The sequence below is a fragment of the Hypanus sabinus genome, chromosome 23, assembly GCF_030144855.1.
Source record: "Hypanus sabinus isolate sHypSab1 chromosome 23, sHypSab1.hap1, whole genome shotgun sequence".
Lineage (NCBI taxonomy): Eukaryota > Metazoa > Chordata > Chondrichthyes > Myliobatiformes > Dasyatidae > Hypanus > Hypanus sabinus.
The window spans coordinates 58,466,023-58,484,059 of record NC_082728.1 but is presented as its reverse complement, the minus strand read 5'-3'; the positions used below and the strand labels follow the sequence as shown (position 1 = coordinate 58,484,059).

At 44.7% G+C, this 18,037-nt stretch overlaps 1 protein-coding gene across 1 annotated transcript in view; it reads right to left on the bottom strand.

Moving 5' to 3' along the window:
• The window catches only part of LOC132380273 (unconventional myosin-XV-like), a 909,717-nt gene that overhangs the window by 83,151 nt on the left and 808,529 nt on the right, over nt 1–18,037 (bottom strand). The window contains exons 50-55 of the mRNA XM_059949029.1: nt 13,417–13,476; nt 9,052–9,127; nt 8,574–8,692; nt 7,223–7,341; nt 3,898–4,039; nt 2,852–2,963 (exon numbers count right to left, since the gene is read on the bottom strand). Coding sequence (XP_059805012.1) covers nt 2,852–2,963; nt 3,898–4,039; nt 7,223–7,341; nt 8,574–8,692; nt 9,052–9,127; nt 13,417–13,476 — 628 coding nt within the window. The remainder of the gene's footprint in view (nt 1–2,851; nt 2,964–3,897; nt 4,040–7,222; nt 7,342–8,573; nt 8,693–9,051; nt 9,128–13,416; nt 13,477–18,037) is intronic.

Below are 18,037 nucleotides of genomic sequence, written 5' to 3'. Positions count from 1 at the left end.
TACCAAGATATACTAGTAACATCAATAGCCAGGTAAGATGAAATGGTGTTAGGAAAGAAGGTCCCATGTATTATCAAACACTCCCAGGGAACACACAGCTCAGTCTGATACACCAGAAAGCTCCCTTTATCACTATTCCATCAAGCTCAATCAGAGAGCAGGGACTCTGCTTCACCGAATATTCTCAGGGCAATCAAAGCACAGACTGGAAAAACCAGTAAAGTTTCTGGCAAGGCCAGTACTTATTGCCCATCCTGACCATCCTTGAAAAGGTGGTGATGATCCACTTTCAAGAAATATTGTGGTCCTTCTAGTGAAGGTATACCCACAGTGTTGCTAGGTGGGAGGTTTCAGGATTTATACACAGTGATGAAGAAGGACTTACTGAGATAGTGGCAGCAATCATGGGTTTGGAGGATGGTGGATGAGGTACTAGTCGGGTAGACTGGATGTATGAGGTTGTTAATACTGGGAGACTCAGGGATGTCAAGGGCACTCCATTATGTACCTGGCTTGATATGTAAATGGTGAAAGATCTCCATGAGTGGTAGGGCCTAGAACCAGAAGGCATAGCCTCAGGATAAAAGGCTATCCATTTAGAACAGAGATGAGAAAAATTTTCTTTGACTAGAGGGTGGTGACTCTGTGGAATTCATTGCAACAAATGGCTGTCATTGGGTATATTAAAACCGAGGTTGATTGGTTCTTAGTTAGTAATGGTGTCAAAGGTTGAAGGGAGAAGGCCCACAAAAATGGGATTAGGGGAAAATGACAGAGCAGACTCAATGGACTGAATGGACTAGTTCTGCTCTTATGCCTTATGGTCATGGACTATTGACATTATGATGGAAGGAAGGTCGCTAATGAAGCTGCTGGAGATGGCTGGGCCCAGGATACTTCCCTGAGAAGCCCCTGCTTGATCTCCATTATTTTTTTCCTATGAGAGATGACCCAACCCCAAGGAAGTGATTTCCCTGGGTTCCTACTGACAGTTTTATATGGACTTTTCAATGAAATGTTAATTACAAGCTATTTTCATGACATTTTCACTTCACTATTAGGATTCCGATTTTCAGAGTTGGAATGAGCTGTGTATTAGTTCTGAAGCTGAGCATTTGTGAATTTGTCAACAAGTCATATACCTCAGTGGTTTTTAACATTGTTTTAAGTAACCAGCATTTCCTCTGTCCTGGAACAGCTAGGCTACAAACATGGCTACTTCTACAGCTCAAATCTCCAGCACCACAGCTGGGATGTTCTCTTGCTCCTTAGCCTCTGCTGTGTCCAGTGCTGTTGGCCAGCTCCTACATCATGCAGGGTGAACTGGATTGGCTGAAGACTTTGTGTACAGAGGAGGATCAACAGGAAGAGGCAGGGATGGTCAAGTGTTTCATCTTTGTTTCTGCCCCTGATTGTTGAGGAAATGCAAGTACTTGGTGTGACCTCCTCCTCTGGAATGACAGTAGTGGGCAGCAACTGTTATAATTTTAGACTGGTCCTGCAAATGTCCATCACCTGCTGTGATTAGATGTGACAGGATTGTAGAGTTCTGATCAGATCCATTGGTTGTGGAATCACAGCTCTGTCTATCACATACAAGAGAAAATTTGCAGATGCTGGAAATCTGAGCAAAACACACAAAATACTGGAGGAACTCAGCAGACCAGGCAGCATCTATAGAAAAGAGAACTCCCTTGTCCACTCGTCCTTCCACCTGAACTCCCTCCTGCACTTATCCTTGCAAGTGGGGCAAGTTCTACACCTGCCTCTACACCACTACCATTCAGGACCACAAATAGTCCTTCCAGGTGAGGTGACACTTCACCAGTGAGTCTGCTGGGATCATATACTGTGTTCAGTGCTCCTGTTATGGCCTCTTGCATATCGGAAAAACACGACGTAGATTGAGAGACTGCTTTGTCGAGCACCTATGCTCCGTCCACTAGAACAAGCGGGATCTCCCTGTGGCCACCCATTTTAATTCAACTTCCCATTCCCATTCCAATATGTCTATCCATGGCCTCCTCCATTGTCATGATGAGGTCACACTTAGGTTGGAGGAACAACAGCTTACATTCCACTTGAGCAGACACCAACCTGATGGCATGAGCATCGATTTCTCAAACTTCCAGTAATGCTTCCCCCACTTCAGCATTTCCCGTCCTCTTGCCCCTCTGTCACTGCCCACCCATCGCCTCTCTTTTTTCTTTCTTCCATGGCTTTTTGCCTCTTTCACCAATCACCTCCTAGCTCTTTGCTTCATCCCTCTCCCTCAAAGTTTCTCCTATCACCTTGTGTTTCTCTCCCCCCACCTTTTAAATCTACTCCTGAGCTTTTTTTCTCCAGTCCCACTGAGGGGTTTTGGCCCGAAACGTCGACTGTACTCTTTTCCATAGATGCTGCCTGGCCTGCTCAGTTCCTCCAGCATCTTGTGTGTGTTTTGCTGTCTTTCACATGCTGCCTAAACCAGTCAATATGCACCTTTGGATTGATGAGGTGATGCTCTTGGCATCCCCTTCCACATCCCTTACTGAATCAGGGTTGTCCTGGTGGTCACGGTTGAGTGAGGGAAATGCCAGGTAAGCGTGGAATTTATTGAAATTTCAGTTGGGCTTGTTAATACTAAGACCTGCTTCTACTTGCAATGAGATTTCCCTCACGAGAGATGAGAGGAAGTTTTGTTTCTTACGTAGCACGCTGAGATTTGTTGTGTTTTTCATCAGAATCCCAACAGCAAGTTCACAGAAACAATTTTCAATCCCATCAGCAACATTTAAACAAAGCTACACAGACAGCTCTGACTGGATGTCTGCCTGTGGGCTTTCTGCTGGATGATCACTTGGTAACTGACCTGGCTGGAGTCCATCCATGGGCAGTAGTTTGATGATATCCCCCGTACGCATGCTTAGCAGACTTTTATCGTCTGTAATGTAGCTTTTAATAGCCTTGACATACTTGGAGTCCTGTAATACATAAATGGAACATCACAGTCCTACTTTTGTTTTGATTCCAGCACTGAAGGAGATACAGCAATATTCTGCCATTGCACTGATCACGTTACTGAATGCACCACGAATAAGCACATCAACACTGCCTCCTGTGGGCGCACAAAACGGTAGGCGAGGCCAGTTCAGACTGATGCTGCACCAGAACCGGGTAAGACTGGTACTAGTGTACTAATAATTTACACTGGGCAGAACCTGTAGCTGCAATTGTAAGAGATTTGAAAGTAGTGGGTGGAGGGGGAAATGCGAAATGATAGGAGAAGACCGGAGGGGGAGGGATGAGGCTAAGAGCTGGAAAGCCGATTGGCGAAAGTGATACAGAGCTGGAGAAGGGAAAGGATCATAGGACAGGAGGCCTCAGGAGAAAGAAAGGTAAGGGGGGGGGGGGGAGCACCAGAGGGAGATGGAGAACAGGCAAACAACTAAATATGTCAGGGATGGGGTAAGAAGGGGAGGAGGGGCATTTTGTGTGTGTTGTTTGAATTTCCAGCATCTGAAGATTTCCTCACGTTAGTTGCAATTGTTGCAGCTTTGCATGGAACCGCGGTCAGTAATTGCACACAGATTTTGGTAAGAAGATTAATGTGGAAGCACAAAGTCTAGAATGGGGGAACCATCAGTCTGATGCTATTGAACCAATAATCGTGTCCACATTGAAGCAGGGGATTACTTTGCAGCCAACAATGTCAGCAGAGCTTCTACCACAGACTTACCCAACATTAAGGTAACAGCTAGAACATTATCAGCACTAAGGCTGTACCAGTGCACAGGTACTAATGTCATCAGTTCTACACAGTGAAGAGGGAAGATGTTGCTGGTTTGACATGCCACCCTCTGCTATGCCACTGTGGCCAGTTCCCCTGGATTCCCAGCACAGCTGGAATTAGTGTACCTTACGCAGCTCGTCCAGGAACAGATTGATGAGAATCTTTGCTTGCTTGGCTTTTTCCGAGTAAAGGACCATCTTCTCATTTTTCAGAGTGAGTTCCAGTGCAGCCTCTCCCTGTACCTCCGCACTCTGGATTTCCACATAACTGCAATGAAAAGAGAGAGATGGGTCTATGTTAACTGTGGAGGTAGGAGTGCCCTGCTCAGGAAAGGATGCTGATAAGGATCACGGCAAATCTGAAGATTCCTAGGTGCTGCCCTGTCTCCTGTAAGATCCTCTGAAAACCCTCAGGTTAACCTTTTGGGTAGGGCATCTGCAGTAGAAAGACGTCCTGGTATTAGCCCCATTCATTAACTAAATTTCTAAACAACCACTGTTTCTCCAAATTGTTTGCATTTATTTAAACTATAAATAAATTTGTTTAGATAATTTTCTGATTTTAAACATGAGAAAGTCTGCAGATGTTGGAAATCCAAAGCAGCACATACAAAATGCTGGAGGAACTCAGCAGGTCTGGCAGCATCTATGGAAAAGAGTGAACAGTCGATGCTTCAGGCTGAGACCCTCCACTGGGACTGAGAAGGAAGACACTAGGTGAGGGAGGGAGGGGAAGGAGTCCGGCTGGAAGGTGAGAGGTGAAGCCAGGTGGGTGGGAAAGGTCAAGGGCTGGAGAAGAAAGAATCTGATAGGAAAGGAGAGTGGACCATAGGAGAAAGAGATCCCGGGGGAGGTGAGAAGAGGTAAAAGGACAGAATGGGAGATAGAAGAAGAGAGGTTTTTTTTTACTGGGAGGAGAAATTAATATTCATGCCATCAGGTTGGAGGGTACTCAGATGGAACATAAGGTGTCGCTCCTACCCATGGCTCTCATTCTGGGTTCAGGGATTTCATTTGTAGAGAGAGATGGGAGAAGCTGGGTTCAGGGAGAGACTGGGGGATCTGGGTTCAGGGAGAGACTGGGGGATCTGGGTTCAGGGGGAGACTGGGGGATCTGGGTTCAGGGAGAGACTGGGGAAGCTGGGTTCAGGGAGAGACTGGGGAAGCTGGATTCAGGGAGAGACTGGGGAATCTGGGTTCAGGGAGAGACTGGGGGATCTGGGTTCAGGGAGAGACTGGGGAAGCTGAGTTCAGGGAGAGACTGGGGAAGCTGAGTTCAGGGAGAGATGGCAGAAGCTGGATTCAGGGAGAGATGGCAGAAGCTGGATTCAAGGAGGGACTGGGGAATCTGGGTTCAGGGAGAGATGGCAGAAGCTGGGTTCAGGGAGAGACTAGGGAATCTGGGTTCAGGGAGAGACTGGGGAATCTGGGTTCAGGGAGAGGCTGGGGAATCTGGGTTCAGGGAGAGACTGGGGAATCTGGGTTCAGGGAGAGACTGGGGAAGCTGCATTCAGGGAGAGATTGGGGAATCTGGGTTCGGGGAGACAAGGGAATCTGGGTTCAGGGAGAGACTAGGGAATCTGGGTTCAGGGAGAGACTGGGGAATCTGGGTTCAGGGAGAGACTGGGGAAGCTGGATTCAGGGAGAGACTAGGGAATCTGGATTCAGGGAGAGATTGGGGAATCTGGGTTCAGGGGAGACAAGGGAATCTGGGTTCAGGGAGAGACTGGGGAATCTGGGTTCAGGGAGAGACTGGGGAAGCTGGATTCAGGGAGAGACTAGAGAATTTGGGTTCAGGGAGAGACTGGGGAATCTGGGTTTAGGGAGAAACTGGGGAATCTGGGTTCAGGGAGAAACTGGGGGATCTGGGTTCAGGGAGAGACAAGGGAATCTGGGTTCAGGGAGAGACTGGGGAAGCTGGATTCAGGGAGAGACTGGGGAATCTGGGTTCAGGGAGAGACTGGGGAATCTGGGTTCAGGGAGAGACTGGGGAAGCTGGGTTCAGGGAGAGACTGGGGAATCTGGGTTCAGGGAGAGACTGGGGAATCTGGGTTCAGGGAGAGACTGGGGAAGCTGGATTCAAGGAGAGACTGGGGAATCTGGGTTCAGGGAGAGACTGGGGAATCTGGGTTCAGGGAGAAACTTGGGAATCTGGGTTCAGGGAAAGACTGGGGAAGCTGGATTCAGGGAGAAACTGGGGGATCTGGGTTCAGGGAGAGACTGGGGAATTTGGGTTCAGGGAGAGACTGGGGAATCTGGGTTTAAGGAGAAACTGGGGGATCTGGGTACAGGGAGAGATAGGAGAAGCTGGGTTCAGGGAGAGACTAGGGAATTTGGGTTCAGGAAGAGACTGGGGAAGTTGTTTCAGGGATTTCAGTTGTAGAGAGAGGCTGGAGAAGATAGGTTCAGTGAGTGACTGGGTAAGCTGCGTTCAGGGATTCAGCTGCAGGGACAGACAGGGAATCTGGGGCTCATCTTCAATGAGGAAGGTCAAGAGAAAATTTGCTGAAGTGGTGACAGTTTGTAATTAGTTTAGACTGAGGATGTAAGGGAAAAGAGTTCCTATTAGGAATGATTTAAGGACCCTGGGTAGAACAGTATTTATAACAGTAGAACAATATACTGGACAAAAACTGCAGAGAAAACCATGTGTTGTGCCATGGGACAGAGAGCGTAAAGGAAATTGCCCTTCTGGTAGAAGGCACATTCTGGATGGGCCAAATCTCCTTTTCTCTAACATGATCTGGTGCATTCTGTTGAATGTTTATATTCAAATTGGAGTGAAATGCAATATTTAACTCTGCTCTCCATATCAAAGCCCTGTTTTTATATTCTTTCTATCAGAATACAGAACCTCACATTCCATCTGTCAGATTCCTGGCCTGACTATATACTATATACCCTTGTTGCATCTTTCTCACTGCTCTCTTTCCCAGCTAACAACATCAACAACAGACCCCCCTTTATTGGATTTTCCATGCCCCTTTTTCTAAGTCATCAATATCAACAGCAATAATTAATCTGTGTATTGGTTACCGTCACTAACCTGAAAATGACTGAATTATTCACACCTTGTTTTTTTCATTTCTTTGGTCCATCCTCCAATATGTAAATCCCCAAAATCATGAGTGCTGTAACAAATACCTTTTGATAATCCAAAATATTATTCCCCTTTTCTTCATTCTGCAAATGGATTTTTTAAAAACTCAAAGGAATCTGTCAAACATGATTTCACTCTTGTTTACTTTGCTCGGTGATGTAATTTTTTGCCTTTGTATGCTGTAATGGATTTCAGACTTCTTCCGACTGCCAGCTAACTAACTGGCCTATAGTTCCCCAAATTTTCTTTTTCTCCTTTCTTGAATAACTTGTTGTATTTTCTCATTAACCCACTGAGACATATGGGCATAATGACAAGCTAACAGTGGAAGATTCTTTCTCGTGCTTTTACCTGTAACTTTGAAGAACTTTGTAATGTTCAGGATTCATTCCAACTGCTTTCACAGATTTCAGCAGCTTGATTCCTCGATGAGAGACACTGAGAATCTCCACGTTGCTGCCAACATCACCCTGAAGTACAAGTAAAGGTGTGACCCCAATTCAGAACAAAGCCCTCAACATGGAATCGACAATGCCCCACCGTGTCAGAGCTTTCTGTTTATGATCATCCTGGTGACATTTGCTTGGTGTAACAAAAGCAAATGTGTGACAAGAGGAAGTACTGTTTTATACAGTGTGCAAATGATGCAAGTATATTAGAAAGCTAAGAAACAGAAGCAGGAGTTGGCCATCTGGCCCGACAAGCCTGATCCACAATGCAATGAGATCTGGCATGGACTCAGCTGCAACTACCTGCCTTTTCCCCAGAACCCTGGATTTCCCTGCTATGCAAAATTCTATCTGACTCTGTCTTAAATATATTTAATGCGGTAGCATCCATTGCATCCCTAGGCTGAGAATTCCACAGCTTCTCTACGTTCTTAGTAAAAGAGGCTTCTTCTCATCTCTGCTGTAAATCTACTCCCCCAAATATTGAGGCTACGTCCCCTAGTTCTAGTCTCACTTACCAGTGGAAACAACTCTCTTGCTTCAATCTTATATACTCCCTTTATAATTTTAAGTGTCCTGATAAAATACCCTCCAATTCTTCTGAATTCCAGTGAGTATAGTCCAAGGTGTCTCAATCTCTCCTCGTAGGCTAACTCCCTCATCTCTGGAATCAACTCATGCACCTCCTCCAAAGCCAGAAAAGGAGACCAGAACTGCATGCAGTACTTCAGATGTGGCCTCACCAGTAAATTGCAGCGAAACCTCCTTGCTCTTAAATTCAATCCCTCTAACAATGAGGGGCTGTTATATTTGCCTTCTTGATAACCTGTTGTACCCCCAAGCCAACCTTTTGCAATTCATATAACAATAATTCTAACTTGATCTACACAATGCAGGCTGCAGCCTTTCACCTATTAAATAATAATCTGACCTTTGATTTTTCCTTCCAACATGGATGACCTTTATTTACCAACGTTGCACTCAGTATGCCAGACCATTGCACATTCCCTTAATCTATTTGCAAACTCTCTGTAGATTCTCCACATCCTTTGTGTAATTTGCTTTTCTACTCAATTTAGTGTCATCAACAAACTTAAACATGTTACGATCAGTCCCCTCTTCCAAATCCTGAACAGTTGTGGGTCCAGCACCAATTCCTTTGTCACCTCGCTTACCACTGATTACCAACCAGAATATATATACATAATCCATCAGCAGTTTCTCACAAGAGGTTATGTTGGTGCTGTACTTACACTGACAGAAAACAGCCGAGAAAAGTAAACAGCCCAGTTGTCTCGTGCAGCCACAACAATTCGTTTTTTCAGACCGCTGTCTTGCAGCATCCTGATATTAGTTCCAACGTGATGTTCAGCTGTGTTCAGGGATACACTAGTTTAGCAACACTATACCACTTTGATCAGTTTACACTTAAAAGAACTATTTTTTTGTTCTAAGTGTCTTTAGTGTAAAATGTGTGTATAATTTACATTTATGTATTCCTTGTGAACGTTCTGTATCTGATGTTATGTGCCTGTAACGTTGCTGCAAGTTTCTCTTGTGTGTGTACACACACACACACTCACTCACTCACTCACTCACTCACTCACACTCGCACTCCTTCCAGATCACAAAACCTTTCTTGCCTGAGAATGGCACCTGCTCACAAACTTGGTTCTCTCAGAACCAGTCCTTGTCTTTTTAGAATAAGGGAGATCCCAGCCCACAACCTACCAAGTAGATTTCGCATCTTTTGCCGTTCCTCCTTTGAAATGCGATTGCAGCCTCCTGAGTAAGTGTCCTGTAAGATCTGAGCAGACGTTCAGTTGCAATTAGATGCAGACACACTCTATTTGTGATACATGATAGATGAACAGAGACACATAAGTGCACATACACAAAATACAATGTTAACAGCACAGACCTCAGTTTCCGAGGTCCAGGTGAGTCTACGAACTTCTGACAATTTAATTAGGTACATCTTGAAATAAACATAAAGGCAACTCAATAAATAAATGAAAAAATATGTAGAGGAGTGGGAAAAGTGCTGCAGTGCACAGGATTTCACAAGTTGTAGCAGCTTTTTATTAAATCCCTCCAATAGTGATCAATTTTACATTGAAATCTTTGAATGTTAAATGTACTTTCATGGAATGCTCTCATCTCAAATCTATTCCCTTGTCCAGTTTTGGGTTCATTCCTGCAACTGGGTTGCTTTCTTGAATTAAGTTTTACATTATGGGATCTACTGGAGTATCAAGCACTTGAGTGGTTTGACTCTGCGTGGTTGGAGATGACAGTCATGTGATCAACATCACAGTCAACGGTCGTAGCTATAGATTCTGTCATGACAATGGCAGCCTACATTTCCAGTTCTCTTCAATTACACAGTTTGTGATGATTGTGATGTGTTAAAATATATTAAACAACAGTGGAGAAAATTAGGGTAGAAAACTATGTTAGGATTACTAGAACATAGTTCTCTATGAAGTTGTAATAACTGAGGGTGGCAATGGGGATAAGCTCCCACTACCTATTAAATGCTCCCAGTGGTGTGCGCCTCAAATAGCCTGTGAAGAGGGGGAGCTGGCTGCATGACCAACAGCTTGCTCTCCTATCGTACCGTCCAGGCTTGCACATCGAGACAGCTAGGCAGCAATATCCCTGTCAACTCTGACCAACAGAGGCCCTCACTCCTCACTCAGTTCTATGAAGAGCTGCAGTACTGGTATTTAATCTCTTTTCAACATGCATGGAAGTTAAGAATCCAAACAGTAACCCTGCTCAGATTATGCAGTTATCCTGCGACCCTGGTATTGATGTGTGGGACAGACAGAGGCTCTCCTTTAGTTTATGACCAGTGAAGAATGGATTCCTTTGCACAGTGAGCTGCTGACAAATACTATTGTAAGAAACAGGGGGCATCAGAAACACCATTCACTGAAACCACGGATAGCAATGATTCATCAACGTTGCTCAATCTGTGTGAAGCCCCACCATGAGAGTTCTGGATTTCCATAAAACCTCAAGGCTGATCAAGGCCCAACTAAACCCAAGCAGTGAGTAGAGGCAAAATTACATCAGCCCAGGCTTCATCCACCCCTCCATTAAAATAAATATGACAGTCAGGCTGGGAATATCCTTTAGGATGGGTGGGTCAAAGTTCAAAGTAAATTTATTATCAAAATACACCCGTCACCATATACAACCCCGAGACTCATTTCCTTGCAGCATTCACAGTAAATCCACTAAACACAACAGAATCAATAAAACACCAAATGACCACTATGCAAAAGACAACAGTCTGTGCAAATCCAAACGAGAAAAAATACTAAATAAATAAGCAATATATATCGAGAACATGAGAAACAGAGGGCTATGGGTAACCCTAGGTAATTTCTAAAGCAAGTACATGTCCAGCACAGCATTGTGGGCAAAAGGTCTCTAGGCCATATTGTGCTGTAGGTTTTCTGTTTCTACGAGATGAAGAGTCCTTGAAAGTGAGTCCATAGATTATGAGAACAGTTCATGATGGGGTGAGTGAAGTTGAGTAAAGTTATCCCCTCTGGGTCAAGAGCTTAACGGTTGAGGGATAATGACTATTCCTGTTGTGGGTTCTGAGGTTCCTGTACCTTCTTCCTGATGGTAGCAGTGAGGAGAGAGTACGTCCTGGGTGGTGGGGGTCCTTGATGATGGATGCTTCTTTTCTGCAACAGTGCTCCATGTGGGGAGGACATTACTGCTGATTGTTTAGGCTGTATTCACTGAAATTTGTAGGATTTTCCATTCAGGGCCATTGACGTTTCCATACCAGGCCATGATGCAGCCAGTAACTATTCTCTCCACCACACTTCTGTCCAAGTTTTAGATGACATGTCGAGTCTAAGCAAGATGCTAATGTGCTTTCTTCATCATGGCACTTATGAAATGAAATGACAGCACTGATGAATCTTGAGATGCTGACCCTCTGTACCCCTGATCACCTGAGGAAGTCTGACTTCCAGTTTTCCTTCTTCTGAAGTCAATAATCAGCTCCTTGGTCATGTTGACATTGAGTTAAAGATTGTTGTTGTGGTACCATTTAGCCAGATTTTTCAATCTCACTCCTAAATGTTGATTCATTACTACCCCCCACCCCCGATTCAGCCACAACAGTGCTGTCGTCAGCAAACATAGATATGACTTTAGAACTCTACTTGGCCTCACAGTCATAAGTAAAAAATGAGTAGAGTGGGGGCAAAGCACACATTTGCGGTGCACCTGTGCTGATAGAGATCATGGAGGAGATGTTGCCAATCCAAACTGGCTGGGATGTGCAAGTGAGGAAATTGAGGATCCAATTGCACTAGGAGGTATTCAGGCCAAGGTCTTGGAGCTTATTGATTAATTTGGAGAGGATGATGGTATTGAATGCTGAGCTGTAGTCGATAAACAGCATCCTGATGTATGCACCTTTGCTATTCAGATGTTCCAAAGTTGAACAAAGAGCCAATGAGATAGCATCTGTTGTGCCGGTGGGAAAATTGGAGCAGATCCAAGTTGCTTCTCGGGCAAGAGTTGATGTGTTTCTTCACCAACCTCTCAAAGCACAGAATTACAGTAGATGTATGTGCTAGTGGGCGATAGATAAGGTAGGTCAGTGTTGCATGGATATATCGTGAGTGCAAATGGTAATGGAGGCAGGGTCTGTCCCAAAGGAAAATCTGAAACTGTCAGGCCTGCACAGGCAGGCGCTTCCCAGTCTCCGCCCAGCTGACAGGAGTCACCTGCAGTCTGTTTATACCCAGCTCTCTTCAACACTCTTTGTTCTTCTTTGAACCAGCCAGCCTCCCTAACCTTCAGCCACCCTGTTGCCTTGTGCTAAGTACCTGCTGTCTCTCGTTTTGTGGCTTGTTATTTTGCAGTTGATTATTAAAGCTAAACCATCTTTGCAGTTCTGCTTTGAGGTTAGGCATTTCCTGACAAGAACATGAGAAGTGTTAAAGCTTGATGGAGGCAGTTGCCTTTTACTGAAGGTGGAGGAACGAAAGCTTTTTTGAGCAGTGGCGTCAAGCTCTGGAGGCCAATAGATCAACATTCAGAGCTCTGAACACCTGTGTTTCTGAGTCCTGCACTAACTACAAAACATAGACTGAGGCACAACTAGATACCATGTTCCTGCAAAGGCCTCCAAATCTACTGGAAGGAACAAAAGGTCAGTGCCCTTTCCCAGGCAAGCACCTCAAGGCAGGTCATATCACTGACAGGCCACACATCAGACCCTCAGAACAGTGGCCATTCCATGCTGTTTTCAGGGAAGAGGTCAACAGGTGTGCAGAGCAGAAGATTCAAAGTTGTGCTCTACGCCTTGTGGAAAAATACAGCACCCCCACTGCCCATTGGGAGACCCGGGTCCATGACTGGTCAATGTGGAGCAGGAGCATTCAGGATGGGACTAAGAACCTCAAAGTCAGGCATCAGGAACACACCAAGATCCTGACCACCTCCCTTCAGTGGGTGAGTCTGGAGCAACCATGCTGACCTCATTAACCTAACAAGGTGGAGTGGACACAAGTAACCCTCAAGCCTGAGTGAATGCCTAAGATGGAGGTGGATCACTATTTGTGATTTGCAATGCTGATAATTATTGGTAAAGGTTATGTTGTAGGCTGTGCTTCTGTCAACTATAGTTAACCTCAGGGCAGCAAGTTATAAAGGGTTAGTGTCATTGGTACTTGAATGTGCAGGTGTTAGAACTTGGCTGTCAATAGTGTTACATAAAACCAGCCTGCTGGTCAGGTTAGCTGCACAAAGTGAAACAGAATTGGTAGGAGATCAGAATATGAACAGAGCCACACATTTGTGATATAATCAGTCACATTCCTAACATAACCCCAGTCTGTATTTGAGTCCGACGGTACTGGAACATGGTCACAATGACTCTTATCACTCCATATGAAGCTGCTCCCAGTGATCCCCCTGGCCACACCCCCCAACCACCACCATCCCACATGAACCTGTTCCCAGTCTGCTCCACACAGGGCTTTTCCCGGAGGTGACTAGCCTGGTTCACTGATCAGACATCCATAGTGCGCAGTTCAGCCACTGGGGTGTTCTTACCTGTTCGCACAGCAGGTTGAGAATATATTCAGAATTAAACTTCTCCCGTGGGTAAAAGAGCTGTGGGAGAATAGCCAAGGATTAGAGATTCAGAGAAAAGAAAAATCTCTACAACCCTATTGACAAAAATCAGCAGCACTCAGCGCTGAACGGAGAGTCAGTTTGTGTCATCACAATCAAACACCATAAGCTAACTATTGTAGTACCATACCCTAGCACACACAAAAAACACCAGAGGAAGTCAGCCCGTCAGGCAGCATCTACGGACAGAAACAAACAATGTTTCAGGCCGAGACCCTTCCTCAGGACTGAGAAGGAAGGGGGAAGATGTCTGAATAAAAAGCTGGGGGGAAGGAAGAGGCTACCTGGAAAGTGACATGTGGCAAGGAGAAGAAAGAAGCTGATAGGACCACAGGAGAAAGGGAAGGAGGAGGGGACCCAGAGGGAAGTCATAGGCAGGTGAGAAGAAGTAAAAGGTCAGAGTGGGGAACAGGGGAGGGGAATTTGTTTACTGGAAGGAGAAATTGGTATTTATGCCAGCTGGTGGAAGACCACTCGGTGTAAGGTGTTGCTCCTCCACCCTCAGGGTGGCATAAGAGGAGGCCATGGACAGCCATGTCAGAACATGAATAGGAATCAAATTAAAATGTTTGGCCACCACAAAGTTCTGCTTTTAAGATCATAAGACCAGAATTAGGCCATTTGGGCCATTGAGTCTGCTCTGCCATTCAATCATGGCCAATCTTTTTATCCCCACCTCAGCCCCATTCCCTGACCTTCTCCCTGTAATCTTTGATGCCATGTCCAATCAAGAACCTATTAATCTCTGCCTTAAATACACCCAATGACCTAGTCTCCACAGCTGCCTGTGGTAATAAATTCCACAAATTCATAACCCTCTGGCTAAAGAAATTTTTCTGCATGTCTGTCCTTTATGGACGCCCCTGTAACCTGAGGCTGTGCCCTCTTGTCCTAGACTCTCCCACCTTGGAAAACATCCTTTCAGCAGCTACTCTGTCTAGGCCTTTCAACATTTGAAAAGTTTCAATGAGATCCCCCACATACTTCTAAATTCCAGTGAGTACAGATCCAGAACCATCAAATGTTCCTCATATAATAACCATTCCATTCATCGAATCATCCTTGTGAACTGCCTCTGGACCCTTTCCTGTGCCAGCACATCTTTTCTAAGATGCAGAGCCCAAAACTGTTCACAATACTTAATGTGAGACCTCACCAGTGTCTTATAAAGCCTCAGCATCACATCACTGCTCTTGTTTTCAAGATCTCTTGAAATGAATGTCAACATTTACTTTCCTCTTGACTGACTCAACCTGCAAGTTAACCTTTAGGATGTTCTGCACAAGGACTCCCAAAACACTTTGCATCTGAGATTTTTGGATTTTCTCCCCATTTAGAAAATAAACTGCACATTTATTTCTACTACCAAAGTGCATGACCATGCATTTCCGAATTGTATTTCATTTGCCACTATTTTGCCCTTTCTCCTAATCCTAAAAGTCCTTTTGCAGCCTACCTATTTCCTCAACACTACCTACCCTTCCACCAATTTTTGTATCATCTGCAAATTTAGCAACAAAGTTAACTATTCCATCATCTAAATCACTGATACAACATAAAAAGAAGCGGTCCTGACACGGACCCCTGCAGAACATAACTAGTTGCTGGCAGCCAACCAGACAAAGATCCTTTTATTCCCACTTGCTGCCTTCTCCCAATCAGCCAATGTTTTAACCATGCTAGTAACTTTCCTGTAATACCATGGGCTCGTAACTTGGTAAGCACCTTGTCAAAAGCCTTCTGGAAGTTCAAATATACAACATCCACTGCATCCCTTTTATCTATCCTACTTGTAATTTCCTCAAAGAATTCCAATGGGTTCGTCAGGCAGGATTTCCCCTTAAGGAAACCATCTTGATTTTGTCCTGCCTTGTCCTGTGTCACCAAATACAGTACTCCATAACCTCATCCTTAACAATTGACTCCAACATCTTCCCCAACCACTGAGGTCAGGCTAGCTGGTCCATAACTTCCTTTCAGCTGCCTTCCTTCTTTCTTAAAGAGTGGTGTGACATTTGCAATTTTCCAGTCCTCTGGCACCATGCCAGAGTCCAATGATTTTTGAAAAATCATTACTAATGCCTCCACAATCTCTACCTCTACATCTTTCAGAACCCTAGGGTGCAGTTCATCTGGTCCAGGTGACTTAAGTACCCTTAGGTCTTAAAGCATTCTGAGCATCTCCTCCCTTATAATAGTAACTGCATTCACTTCTCTTCCTTCACACACTATGACATCTGGCATATAGATGGTGTCTTCCACAGGGAAGACTAATGCAAAATACTCATTTAGTTCATCTACCATCTCCTTGGCCTCTGTTATTACTTCTCCAATCTCACTTTCTATCAGAACTACATCCACTTACATCTCTCTTTTATTTTTTTACATACTTGTAAAAAGCTTTTGCTATCCATTTTAATATTGTTTGCTAACTTGCTTTCATATTTCATCTTTTCCCTTCCAATGATTTTTTGTTGGTTTCTGTAGGTTTTTAAAAATTTCCCAATCCTCTATCTTCCCACTAATTTGTGCTTTTTTATATGCCCTCTCTTTCGTTTTTACATTAGCTTTGGCTTCCCTTGTCAGCCACAGTTGTGCTATTTTGCCATTTGAGTTTTTCTTCATTTCTGGAATACATCTGTCCTACATCTTCCTCATTTTTCCCAGAAATGTATGCCATTGCTGCTCTGCTGACATCCCTGCCAGCATCTCCTTCCAATTTACTTTGGCCAACTCCTCTCTCATACCACTGTAATTCCCTTTACTCCACTGAAATACTGTTGCATCAGATTTTACTTTCTCTCTGTCAAATTTCAATCATATTGTGATCACTGCACCTAAGGTTCCTTTACCTTAAGCTCCCTAATCGCCTCCAGTTCATTACACAACACCCAATCCAGTTCAGCTGATCCCCTAGTAGGCTCAACAACAAACTGCTGTAAAAAGCCACTCATAGGCACTTGACAAACTCACTCTCTTGAGATCCATTACCAACCTGATTTTCCCATCGACCTGCGCGTTAAAATCTGCCAAGACTATCGTAACATTACCCTTTTGACATGCCTTTTCTATTTCCTGTTGTAATCTGTGGTTCACATCCCAGCTATTGTTGGGAGGTCTGTATATATCTGCCATCAAGAGTCCTTTTACCCTTGCAGTTTCTTAATTCAACCCACAAGAGTTCAACATCTTCCAATTCAATGTCACATCTTTCCACTGATTTGATGCCATTCTTTACCAGCGGAGCCACAACACCCCCTCTGCCGACCCTCCTGTCCCTCCGATACAACATGTAACCCTGGACATTCAGCTCCCAACTACAACCGTCCTTCAGCCACGATTCAGTGATGGCCACAATATCATGCCTTGCAATAGTGCAACAAGATCATCCACCTTATTTCTTATACTCCGTGCATTGAGATATAACACTTTGAATGCTGTATTTGCTACCCTTTTTGATTTTGCATCCCTAATTCACTGATGTTCACTCTGTTGTCTGCAATTATGTCCTATCATCCACCTGCCCTTCCTAACAGTCTGACTGCATGCTAACTTTGCTTTCTTACCATCCATCCTATCCTGAGTCCCTTCATTCCAGTTCCTAAATTAGTTTAGACACTAGAAGACACTAGAATACTACAGCACAGTACAGGCCCTTCAGTCCTCCATGTTGTGCTGACCCATATACTCCTTAAAAAAATTACTAAACCCACACTACCCCATAATCCTCTGTTTTTCTTTCATCCATGTGCCTGTCCAAGAGGATCTTAAAGACTCCTAATGTTTAAACCCTTCCCAATAGCTCTAACAAACCTGCCTGCGAGGAGGGGTTTAGGTGCAATTGGTCCCTTTTCTACAGGTCATACCTCGCCCAGAAGAGATCCCAATGACCCAAGAACCTGAAGCCCTGCCCCTGCACCAGCTACTCAGGCACACATTTATCTGCCAGATCATCCTGTTTCTACCCTTACTGGCACGTGGCACAGGCAGCAATCCAGAAATTACTGCCCAGGAGGTCCTGCTTCTCTGCTTTACCCAGCTTTCTACATTCTCTCTTCAGGACCTCTTTGCTTTTCCTTCCTATGTCATTGATACCAATATGTACCAAGACATCTGGCTGCTCCCCTTTCTTCACTAAGATGCTGTGGACATGATCTGAGATGGCCCTGTCCCTGGCACCTGGGAGGCAACATACCATCCAGTATAGCGGATGGAGTACAGGTTCTTGACAAAGTAGTCCCCCAGTTTACGATCGGTCTCACCAATGTAGAGGAGGTCGCATCGGGAGCACTGGACGTAATAGACAACCCCAGCAGATTACCATACCCTTGAGGAAGGGATGGTACAGCACAGAAAAAGGCCATTTGGCTCACCATATCCAACACTAAGCAACATGTATCGATGGGCAACTGGTCAGTAAAGCAATCGCAGACTGTGATAGTGAAGCTACGGTGGTAAAAATGGTTGCGAGACAACTGTCCGTGAAGCCTATGAGGCTTAAAACAGAGGCAAAGTGCAGCCTATGCTGAAGTGTTCAGTG